We start from the raw sequence: 11,830 nt of genomic DNA on the forward strand, positions 1-11,830 counted from the left end.
GTACTGAGCCTGGTGTGGCTGCTTGGGAGACAAGGGGGTGATGCTGGGAACTCAGGAGCCTCAATTAGATGACATAGCTCTGGCCTAAAAACATATTTTTTTAATCCTCTGTGCTTGAGACTCCTTACTCTCATTATTGTTTCTGTGAAGCAGAAGGAAGCAGCATAATTCAGCACTGTCCTTAACTCCTTAATAATGCAGGGTGAGCCACACCTGAGCTCCAGCAGCCAAGAAGTGCAGGTTGCTCTCTCTGTCTTCATTTCCCTCTGGCAAAGCTCAGGAGATGGCCAGAAAGTGATGGATCTGCCTGTTCCTGAGCTTACGTGGGGTCCATCTTTACCTGGGTGATGGATGTAGCCAAGTTTTAGGAGGGTGCTCATTGCATTTTGGTCTCTGCCTGGGGAAGATGTTCCTCCTCACCTCATCAAGGCTGAGCAGCAGCTGAAGAGCTGTGCTGGGAAGAGCTCTTGGGCTTTAATCTCAAGGGCTCCCATGTTAGGATTAAAAAGATTGTATGTTCAATGAAAAGGATTATGTACATAGTTAATGTGTGTTTGTTTTACTGATGATCTTCTTGCACTTTCTGGGTAAGCCTGGTAACATTAGATTATTTATTCTATTAAAGGAGATAACATCATAGGTTAGAGGTTAAAGCATAACATAGAAAATACTCTTCTTGCAGACAGCCACACTATACATGTATGCAGCTTCTTGAGATTACTGGCTGGTTCTGTCTTTTTGTCTTAAAATAGTCCAAACCTCCTGAACTGAAAGCAGACCTGGTTGGCACCTGTGACACCAGGGTGGCATCCGACCTCTCGGGGTGCATGTGGCCCAGTTCCATGGAACCTCCTCCCAGAGCCCAGCAGAGCAGCTCCCTTGTGTAAATGGATGTTACTCTGCCTGTCTTTCCTCTTGCTTTGTCTGCAGGCGAGCTGATACCGATGCCTCCTCCAGCCCAGACAGTCCTCCACTCTTGCTTGATGTATGATTTGTCCCATCTTGCCAGCTGTTTGCTTTACTGCCTGTCTCTTTACTTTTCCAGGATGGTGTAACCAGGACTTCTTTTTTTGTAAGAAGCAAACACTTTATTTCTTTCCGAGTTTCTTTTGTTGTTTTGGTTTTTTTTTTTGCTCTGTTTGTTAATGCCCTACTTCACACGAACCAAAACATCTGCCTTTGGTTTCATAATCTGTAAATGGTTCCTGGTGTCCACCTCTGAGCACAGCAAGTCAATTACTGAGCATCACATACACCTACTGTAAAAATGTTATGCTGCATTTCTGAACCTGAAATAAACCTTAACTCTTGACGAGCTTTTTATTCTTACTTTCTGGGTCTGCATGAGTGGTCTCCTGTCTCTGGCACCATCCTCTCAGCATGTCACACTCTGCCTCTCTTGGGACTGCAACAAGGATTTATCAGAGATGTTGCACTGAGGTCACAGGAGATGTCATTACAAGGGTGAAGTGGGAGAAGTAACCCAGGGGAAGCATCCAGCCTGCAGCCCTGCGAGGGGCATGGAGGCTGCAGAGATGTTTTGCTGGGAAAAGGATGAATGTTTTTGTGTTCATTTCACTGCTGGGGAAAGGATGTTTTGGAGAGATTCAGAGCTGAGCAGGCCAGACTGAGTCCTCCAGAGCAGGAGGAGCTGGAGCAAAGCTGTACATCCATGTGTGTTTCATCGGGAAGGGATTTCCTCCTGAAGTGGTTGGTACAAATGTGCAGGTGTCTCCATTTCTGAGTTCCTCCTGCAGATCAGAATGAGCCAAGCCACTGGAATCAGTGCTTAGAGGAGGTGAACTGCAGGGGACAAGCAGCACAACACCTCCAACAGGCAAGTGACAGCAGTCACTGTGTTGGTCCTTGGAGAAGGTTTGAGAAAGGGGGGAGCAGAAGGTGCAGTGAGCAAAGCAGTCACCTCCCTGCTGTATTCCCTTGTTTGTTGTAATGTTTGGAGATTATTTATTTTTTTCTAGTCTTCAGTGGCAGTGCCTGAGGCAGTCTGGGCAGTGCCCAGCAGTGTCATTCATGTCCCACCTGGCTGGGGTGTGTTCCATCCCCCTGGATGAGTTTGCTTCCCAGTTGGTTGGAGCCCCAGCAGCTCTCTGTGCTGGATGGCAGCAGGAGCATCCTCTCCTCTCTCCTCTCTCCTCTCTCCTCTTTCTCCTCTCTCCTCTCTCCTCTCTCCTCTCTCCTCTTTCTCCTCTCTCCTCTCTCCTCTCTCCTCTTTCTCCTCTTTCTCCTCTTTCTCCTCTTTCTCCTCTCTCCTCTCTCCTCTCTCCTCTTTCTCCTCTCTCTTCTCTCCTCTCTCCTCTCTCCTCTTTCTCCTCTCTCTTCTCTCCTCTCTCCTCTTTCTCCTCTCTCTTCTCTCCTCTCTCCTCTCTCCTCTTTCTCCTCTCTCCTCTCTCCTCTCCCCTCTCCCCTCTCTCTCCTCTCTCCCTGCTGCACTGGGCCATCAGTTGCCAAGGGCCCCACTGCACAACCATCCCCCACATTTTTAATCCCAACCAGCAATGTCCCCTCCAGATGCTCCAATCCAGCCCCTGGGCCATCTTGTTGGATCACACTGTGTCACCAGAATCTCACTCGGAACAGGTCTGCTCCAAGGACAGTGTTTAAAGCAGAGAGTGTTGCAGATGTTAAGGCTGGCTGGGGAAAAGCTCTTCCAGAGGATAATTGTTGCTGCAAGAAAATTAGGAAGCCTGTGAGCAGCAACCTCCACACTCGTGGGGTGATTGTCCCAGACTCCAGGGAGTCCTATGGGAAGTGGTGAGGATGGAAGCTGAGGCTGTGCTGATAGCCAGCTGATTCTAATCTTGCTTTTTCCTTGATGTGCATGTTCTCTGCCTTCTTCTCTTAACCCATTTTATTCAGATAATTTTATATATGAGTCATTTCATGAACTTTTGTTTTAAATGTCTTCCCCTCCCCATGAATTTTGGGTTATTTTCTTGTCTTTCTCCTAGGCGACCTCCTCCAGCTGTTCCAGGAAGATCATCCTAACACATGCATTTTTTTTTTCTTACATTGAGCCTTTTTTGTCCAAAATTATCTTTAATTTGCACTAATCTATTTGTAAATAGAAGATTTTATTTTCAGATGTCAGTGTTAAGCCTGGATATAAAGAAAATAAAAATTTTGACTACAAAGCTGTGTGCTGGTTCTCTGTTTTTGAAGAGTCTACCTGCTCTTTCTCAAATGGAACCATTCACACCCCCTGGAAGAAACAGCCTGGAGGCTTCCACCTTCAGAGATGGTGAAAGGATGGACATTCTGCTGGGATTCCACCCTGCTTCTGAATTCATTAACCACCAGGACTGCTCTGGATAAATGGTTTGGGTTAGCATCAGCAGGAAGTATCACCAGCTTCTTTAACAACCCAAATCCTAAAATGTGTCTCACCCACCAGCAGCACAACCTGGCTGAGTGGGATGTCAAAGGAGAAGGTTGCAGCAGTCTCTGGACTGATGAATTTGTGCAGTTATAAAGAAATCACAGCTGCTCTGACCATTGTTTTTTTCAGGCTAAACCTCTGAATTCCATGGGAGCCTCGTTTCCTTGGAGTATCTGAGCCCAAATAGCTGTAAGTAACTACCTCTGGGGTTCCAAGTGTTCCTGTCCCTATGGAAAGGATAAAATCTGGAATTTAACATGTAGAAGATGTGTTCATTATGGGTTTAGGATGCTTTTTAATGGATGGATCAGGACCAAAACCCTATTTTGCTTTCCTGATCCTTCACATTTTTGCCACTGCATATTATATCCCAAAGCTGAGAAGAGCTCAGTGGTTACTGTGGGAATTGAAGACATATCAAGGTCTTACCTTCAGAGGCTGAAGCTTGACTCTTTCCAGGCTTCCCAGATAGAGTCTCCCACGTGGGGAGGGACGTGGGCTCCTGATGGCACTGTTTAGGTGGCTGCTGGGGGCCTTTCCCTGCAGCAGAAGCTGCAGATGGAGGTTCCAGACAGCACGTGTCAGCTGCTCCCCCAGGAGCAGGGCTTGTCCCCAGCCAGGCTACAAGTTCTCCTATTTGGCCAGCTTCAAGTCCAAAAAAATGTCCCATTGAGCTATCTCAGTGGACTTGGAAACTTAAATGTCATTTGGCATTGCAGGGAAGTGCAGTTTCTTAACTCTTACGAGTTGGTTGATGATGGCTCCATGGCTGTTTCTTTGGTGTGTTTCATGTGTTTCATTAGAGGAGCTGGGCATGGAGTTATGGCAAAGTTTTGCTCTGTAGAGGATGTTCTGACCTCAGGCATGGAGACATACTCATTTCTTTAGCATCTTGAATAACTTCAGCAATGCTGCAGAGCCTGTGTCCCCAGGAGAAGGTCAGAGAAGTCCCAGGGAAACTTCCTGGCCTTTGGGGTTCATCTCCTTTGCCCTCTCTCTCATTTTCCCCTCCTCCAGGCCACAGTCCAGGCTTTGTATTTTTGTATTTTCATCCCCCAGGTGAGGGGCAGCAGGGGATCTGCTGGGTGGGTGAGTTAAAGGCAGGGCTCAGCCTTTCCCCAGGGGATCTCTGAGGTAAGGAAGAGCTGAAGGGAAGGATCTGGGGGGAGCAGAGAGGTCTGGGCAGAGATGGAGCCTGGAGCAGGCTGGATGGGACACATCCTGCATCAACCAGGGATCTGAGGGATGATCCACTGGGTTCCTGATTGGTGCTGGTCTCCAGCTGGAATTTCTGTGTAGTTGGTGTTTGCACTTTTTCTAACCCAGTTGAAGAGCCTGATCTTGTGAGGGGCATTTTTAGTTTTTGGAAATAATTCTCTGTGGGGGAATGGGTGTAGCAGAAACTCTGCTTTCTTGCGTCCTCTGCTGTGACAGACACTAACAACAGGCACCAGGCAGGACAGATTCCATTTACTTTTGGTTTACACTCAAGCTTTTTCCTGGCAATGGACTCTTAAATCGGCTTTGGATGGGGGTGTTACAATGGCATTAACTCAGCCTGAGATGGGACATCCCAGTGGCTGAGCAGCTCAGTCTCCAGGTGAAAAAACAGTCATTTTTCCAAAGAATTGGGAAAAAATGTCATCTGGTGTGTGAGGATCTGGCTGTGCTCCCTCTGAGACCGAAGCGTGGGCTCTGAACTGCGGCAGGTTTTAATTAACACCCAAATGAAATGTAGTCGTCACCATGACGACAACAGCAACATTTAACACTTCGCAAGAGCTGTAACAAAGCACTGGAGGTGTTGGGGACCCCGCTGGGAGCTGCTCATTTCTGAGCAAGCCCAAGGAGTGCGAAGCAGGCGGCTGCTGGGGGGGGTGAGGAGCTGGGGCTCCGAGGGAAGTTGCCCTTCTGTGGTGGTGTGTTTGGAAAAGAGGAATGTTTCACGGGAAAAAAAAAAATAAAATAAGGAAAAAAACCCCCTCTGGATCGTGCCCAAAGCATCTCCCGTGAGGAGGGGCTGGGGCAGGGGTGTGGGAGCAGGGAAAGTGCTGGGGTTGGCTGGTCCTGGCCTGGCTTCCAGAGGCACTGGCGTGCCGGGAGCGCCCTGCTGTGGTGTGCGTGGGGAGGACACACGGACACGGGACACACGGACACGGGACAGATGGCTGATGGACACAAGGACACTGGACAGGACCTCGGTGTGCCCTGGCACTCTCACAAGCAGCCTGGCATTTTCCCAGTCACTGGAGCAGCGGGGAGCCCATGGGTGTCTGGTGTTGAGCTCCATCCCTCTGGCTGTGAGGAGGCCAGAGCTGTCTCGGGGAAGGGTTAAGGGAGCAGGGAAGGTGTTTTGCCTCCTCACCCCCCCCTTCTTGTACAGGATTTTGGTGAAGGTGCCTGGCAGTGTGGTGAGGCTGTTCTGGCACTGGTGACCAGCAGGGCTCTGCTCTGCACCCATCCCAGGTGTCCTCGTGCTTGATCCTGCAGGTCCAACAGCACCCACCATCCTCACCCAGCCCCCTTCCCCTCCACCCTTCTCAGGGAAATTTAGTCCCCATGGCACACTGGGAGGTCCCTAGGGCTGAGGACCCCCGTGGGGATGATTGGGAGGTCCCTAGGGCTGAGGACCCCCGTGGGGATGTCATGGGCTGTGTTTGAGTGACATGTGTGTTTCCATAGGGTGTTTCTGCTCCAGGGATGTGCATACCCCTGGTACCCTCTCCCCCAACTCCCTGCCCAGATCAGGAATGGGGCTGTGTGGCCAGAGCATGTGCTGCCCTACGTGCCCTACAGGAGCTGCTGCACAGGGTGGCCACTCTGGGCTTCAGCAGAAGGAAGCAGGACAGGTCTGGAAACAGATGCTGAGGAGAACATAAACCTGATCCTCCTCCTTGCTGTGCGAGAGCCTTTATTGTGCTGTCCCCCCAGCCTTGTCCCCTAGCACAGCAGAACATCCCCCCAGGCCAGGTCTACATGAGGAACCTGGAGAGGTCCTCCTTGATTTCAGCCTCATCCCAGGGCCCGTGGATGTTGTCTTTCAGCTGCTGGAGGCGGATGAGGCAGTAAGGGCAGAGGCAGGAGACGGCGAGGAGCAGCGACGCGAAGAGCACGGCACCCACGCTGGATACCGAGGCCAAGCCCACCAGTGCCACCAGTGCGAAGAGCACGGTCACCCCCACGTAGCACCGGGGGGTCAGAGCCTTCAGCTTCTTCTGCAGCATGGGCCAGAGGGCGAAGATCTGCATGGCAAAGGTGACCATGACGAAGGCGTGGAGGGAGCGAGGCAGGCGGGAGGCCAGGCACACCGAGGCGAAGATGGCCATGTTGAGGGACAGCGTGCTGGAGACGATGGCAGCGTTGGCCCCGTAGTCGAAGAAGATGAGGTGACCCAGGAGCATGAGGGCCGACATGGCGTAGATGGTGTCGGTGCTGATGGACTCCGTCAGCGTCTTCAGCACCGGCGAGAAGCCGTAGGTGAAGGCTCCGAACACCAGCGTGCTCTTCAGGTCTGCCCAGCGCGTCCTCCCGCTCTGCCGCCGCCCGGCCCCCCCGTCCACGGCGTCGAAGAGGACGTAGCCCAGCAGGGAGGACACCAGGGCCGCCCCGAAAAGCCCCTGCGGGCTCAGCACCCCGGCGTCCATGTACCACCAGGTGACGACGAAGACGCAGACGCTGCACAGCTGCTGCACCACCGCACCCGACTGGAAGACCACGGCCCGGTACCGGTACCGCCGGGCGCGCACGTTCTTCCGCAGCTCCTCCAGGAACCGCTGGTCCACGTAGTTATCGGGGAAGGGCTGCCGCTCGTACAGCACCTTCTGCCACCGCCGCCCGGGGACCGGTTCCATCTCCCCGGGACGGAACGGAACGGGCCCCTCCTGGGCCGGGCCCCGGTGGCGGCGCAGGGGACGCCGGGGGCGCTCGCGGCTGCCGCCTGCTGGCCGGAACCGGGAGGAACGGGAAGGGGGGACGACGACCCGGGGGGAGCTCGGCAGAGCGGGGAGGGGGACATGGCGGGGTCCGGGGGGGTCAGGGGCAGCGGGGAGGGGGACATGGCGGGTCCTGGGGGTGTCAGGGGCAGCGGGGAGGGGGACATGGCGGGGTCCGGGGGGTCAGGGGCAGCGGTGCCGGGCTGAGCATCCTCATCCCTCGCAGGCAGATTTGGGACGGGGGCTCCGTCACCTCCGCAGCACTTAGAGCTCTGCAGAGAGGCACTGCTGGGCTGCCTGGTTTCTCTACCCCCCCCCCCCCCCCCCCGAACCGGCCCGCTGACACTGACAGGAGGTACCGGTGGGCTCACGGACAGGGGGATGCTCTTGCTGCGGGCTGGGCTGGCATCAGCCCCACACCGACTGCAGCCCCCCATGCAGCGGGCAGTGGGAGAGTCATGGCCGGGCAGGGGCTGTTTTTGGGCTGGTTCTCCCTCTGCTTGGCTGTTCCTCTGTGTGTCCGGCCTCGGGGACTGACCCGAACCTGCGGTTCCGGGCAAGCCGAGCTTCAGCACCCAGGTCGGGGGATGCGGGGGTGATGCTGTGGGCACTGCTCGGCTTCCTCCTGAGCCCCTGCCTGCTTCCAGCTTTGTCCTGGCGCCCTGGAGGAGGAGGGGAGAGAGAAGCAGGGCCCAAAAAGTTCTACAAGGACCCCAGTTTCCATGCCAAAGGGACTGAGCTAGCGTGCAGCAATGGGACAGAGGACCAGGAAGGGATGAGGGGAGGTTTTGCAGAGGTAAGAGGTGTTTTCCCTAAGTTTGTGCTCAGGTCTGGTCCTTCCCAGCCCAGCAGAGATGCTCCCTGGGAAGCTGTTTGTTTCCTTTGGCCTCAGCTGAGGACCCAATCGGCACCCGGGGGGCTCAGCCCGGGGTAGAGCAGCCTGAACACTGCCCGGTTTGTTCTCCATCCCGGCCCGGGGCAGCACACGGCAGGGCTCAGGGTTGCTGTTTCTCACCTCAGCTTCCAAGCATTTTCCTTTGAAGGGACAGGAGCCACCCAGTGCCTGCTCTTGAGGGGCTTTCCAAGCAGGATCCCACCTGGTCCAGGTGTGTGCAGAGCAGCAGGTAACCCCCGGGGTGCTGGTGTGTCTTTGTGGGGGGTGCATCACCCTGCAGTGACTAAAGAGTGACTCTAAAAGTGCCACCTCACAGCCCCAGCCCCTGCCCCACTCGCCCCACAGGGCAGGAGCTGTGCCAAGGGGCAAACCAGCAGCCTGCAAGTCAGGAAGGATCTGGGGTTGGCTGTAGGGCCACCTTAGGGTCGGTGTAGGCTAAAGGGGCCACGTGTGTGTCCCCTGCGTGTGCCTCTGTGACACAAAGCTGCCCATGGGGACAGGGAGTGCTGCCAGCTCCCATGGTCACTGGCATCACCTCAGAGCCTGGGAACTCGAGATTTTGAATGAAATGTCCTCCCAAAGTCACAGAGTGAAGCTGAGGCATGCAAAGGAAAGGCTCAGAGCCCAGCACATGGCTCCTGCTCCCCTGGGAAGTGATGTGGCGACCCAGAGGAATGGCAGCTCCCAGGGCAAGGGGACAGCAGAGCTCCCACCCTGCTGCCAGGGGGTTGCAGAAGGTTTGGTTTGACTGAGCCCTGGGTTCTTGTACAAACCTTGATGGGCTCTGGGACCCAGGCAGGGACAGGGATCAGTGGGGTTGGGGTTGGGGCACGGTGCTGCCTTGATGTGGTCAGGTCCATCTGGAAACCCCGATGCAGGGAGAGGATAATAGAGGTGAAATCTCCTCTTCTGTGGGCCACCAAAAGTCCCCCTCAAAGGCAGGGAGAGGCAGGAGAACATTGCTGTTAGGTGTCTCACAGCATCCCCAAGCCAGAGCAGGTGATGCCAGCCAGCAGAGCTGTAGCCCCCACCCTAGGGTGTACCCAAGCACCAGGTTAGGGACTCACCCTGGTTCTGCACTCTCAGCACTGCCAAGACCTGCTCGGTGCTTGAGACACCCCAGAGGGTTCAAGTGCTGTCACCCTGTCCCCTGCAGGAGGGGACAGTGTAAGCTCTGCCCTGGTGCACACCTCCCAGGGTCCAAAGGGCATCTCAGCTCTGCCTGCTTGGCCCAGACTTTGCTTTGCTTTGGAATGATTCACCTGCCTGCACAACAGTCCTGCTGGGACCTGCCACAGCCCCACCACGTCAGAGCCCATCCCTGGTTAGAGGGGAAGGTGCTCTGTGGGGTCACCCCTCAGCCCTCCTGGGGCCACCTGGCTGATGGGGCTCTCTGAGGTCAAACCTCTTCTGTGGGCAACTTAACTCCTGCTCTGGGTTCCATGCAAGGAGACCTCTCTCACCTCACAATTAGGTGTCCCCCTGGGCTCTGGAGCAGCTGTAAGGTGCCAGACCCTCTGCTGAAATGCAGGAAGGAGGAGCTGGATGCCCTGACACCCCAGGTGGAGGTCCTGTTCCTTGGCTGTCCCCCTGCCCTTTGCAAAGGGACTTGACCACAGAGCTGTTCACTTTCTGCTGGGCTCCAAACATCTGAAGAAGCTGCTAAAGCCCTTTGGAAGGAAGGCTGGAAAAGGTGACAGGCTGAGCCTGAAATAGCTGTGACTGCTCTGGGTCCCCACTGGAGGGATGTGAATGTCACAGGATGGGGAGCACCACAGCTCCACCACCAGCTCAGGGCTGCCTCCAGCTGTGGCTGCTGCTGGTGGGACCATCACTTGTGCCATAAAAAAAGCTTCCAGAGAACTAAACAGCTCTTCCTGCTTAGGGGTTGAGTTTGCCTGAGCTGCAGGGATGAGGCTGCATCCTCCACCTCTGTGTCCCTTGGCTGAGACTGCATCCCCCCAGTGTCACCCAGAGGGGACAGGGCTGTCCCAGTGGCAGGGCTGCAGTGGCACTGGCAGCTTTGCAGGGCTGTGTCCCTCCTCATGCCAGGGTTGTGCTGCTTGTCCCTCCCTGGGCCTGGGGCAGGGGCATGAATGGGGCTGTAAGCAGAGTTATGGTTCCTGGGGTTTCATTTCTCTGCCAAGTGATCCCCAACTCTGACCCTGGAGCTGAACCCTCCCTCTGCAGGAATGTTCCTGGGAGGGGGGATGAGGGGAAGGTTGGCTCAGCTCCAGCTGTGGAATTTTTCCATGCCCAGAGACAGTCTCCTGCCATAAATGGCCCTATAACATGGCTCTGCCTGCTCTTCTGCAATCACCTATTCCTATTTAAGGTTTTATTGGATCCAGTCCCCAGCATGGACTGGGGGACACCACCAGCCCTGGCTGAGCCCTATGGGGGGGTGTCACCTCCTCTGTATTGGTGTGCACAGGGGATCTGGTGCTGCTCCAGCTCCCTCAGTCATCTCTTCCCTGTGTGCAGGTCAGATTTCCCGGATCCCAGGTCTGCATCCTGGTCCCAGGTGCCAGCAGCAGCCACCAGCCCCTGCACAGTGACACCCTTGCTGCTCATAACCCATCCCAAGGAAAGCTCCTGGGCTCTGGAGCATCCTCAGACACCCATTAAGCTTCCCTGGAAGTTTGGGTGAGGGATTCTCTGTCCCACCCAGGCTCAGGGGGGTCCCTGCTCTCCCTGGCTCTGGTGGGGCCATCAAGCAGGGCAGGCAGTGTGCCACCATCCCCAGGGAACACCAGGAGAACACCAGGAGCTCCTGATGGGGACAGCAGCAGTTTCATTGTCACAGCTGCCCTGTCCCAAGCCATTTTCAGAGCACAATAAGCCCTGTGGAGAGGAGCCTGTCCCAGGACACAGGTCAGGACCTTGCTGGAGACACCATGGAGCCATTCCTTGGTGAACAACCCCTGTTTTAGGACTGAGAGGACCCGAAAGCTGGTGAGACACTGTTTTTGCTTATGGCAGCATCCTAGGAGCTCAGGGGCAAGGCGTGGGGGCTTGCAGGGGAGAAAAGGGTGGTGGGAGAGCATCCCAAGAAGGGTGTTACCCCCCCAGGCAATGAGCAAGGAGGTAGTGGAGAAACCCAATGGGTCCCAGGGCTGGGGAGAGAGCATTCCAGGGAGTACAGATCAGGTATGAGGAGCCCAGGCTGGACAGGCACCTGCCAGGGCAAGGTCTGGGATTTGCTGAGCCTCTTGCAAGGGGAGAAGGATGTGAAAGCTGCTGGGGAGGTGTCTGAGAACCTGGGGCAGAAGAAACGTGATGTGGAAGGGCACATGGTGCTGGGGACATCCATGACTCTGGGGCCACTGAGTGAAACTGAGCTCCCTCAGTCCTGGCATTCCCCAGGGGTCAGCACAGATCAGTGAAGCCCCTTGGCAAAATGCCACCCACAACAGGCTCCAGGGAGAGGGACAAACCAGCCCAGCCCAACCCAGCCGGGGTTCCAGCCACTTCCAGGGTAGTGGGTCACTAAAATCCCCAATAAGGTCCCATTTTGTAGAGGAACCCTGGAAAGGTCAAGCTGTGACCTCATGAAGAGATAAATGGTTTTTAATCTGCTTAAAAAAAAAAAATAAAAATTAAAAG

The 11,830-nt window shown here is 55.1% G+C and overlaps 2 protein-coding genes across 2 annotated transcripts in view; one reads left to right on the forward strand and one right to left on the reverse strand.

The window, feature by feature from the left end:
- Positions 1–3,056, forward strand: part of DNM3 (dynamin 3) — a 146,442-nt gene extending 143,386 nt beyond the window's left edge. Inside the window, exon 22 of the mRNA XM_030455535.1 lies at positions 2,970–3,056. Within this exon, the coding sequence (XP_030311395.1) occupies positions 2,970–3,034 (65 nt within the window). The 3' untranslated portion in view covers positions 3,035–3,056. The remainder of the gene's footprint in view (positions 1–2,969) is intronic.
- Positions 3,057–6,273: 3,217 nt separating this feature from the next.
- On the reverse strand, positions 6,274–7,332 carry PIGC (phosphatidylinositol glycan anchor biosynthesis class C). Its single transcript, XM_008494849.2, has one exon. It carries the CDS (start codon positions 7,246–7,248, stop codon positions 6,370–6,372), a length of 879 nt encoding a protein of 292 aa, XP_008493071.2. The 5' UTR covers positions 7,249–7,332; the 3' UTR covers positions 6,274–6,369.
- Between the last annotated feature and the right edge of the window lie 4,498 nt (positions 7,333–11,830).

Source organism: Calypte anna, chromosome 8 (assembly GCF_003957555.1).
Source record: "Calypte anna isolate BGI_N300 chromosome 8, bCalAnn1_v1.p, whole genome shotgun sequence".
In the NCBI taxonomy this organism is placed as follows: Eukaryota; Metazoa; Chordata; class Aves; order Apodiformes; family Trochilidae; genus Calypte; species Calypte anna.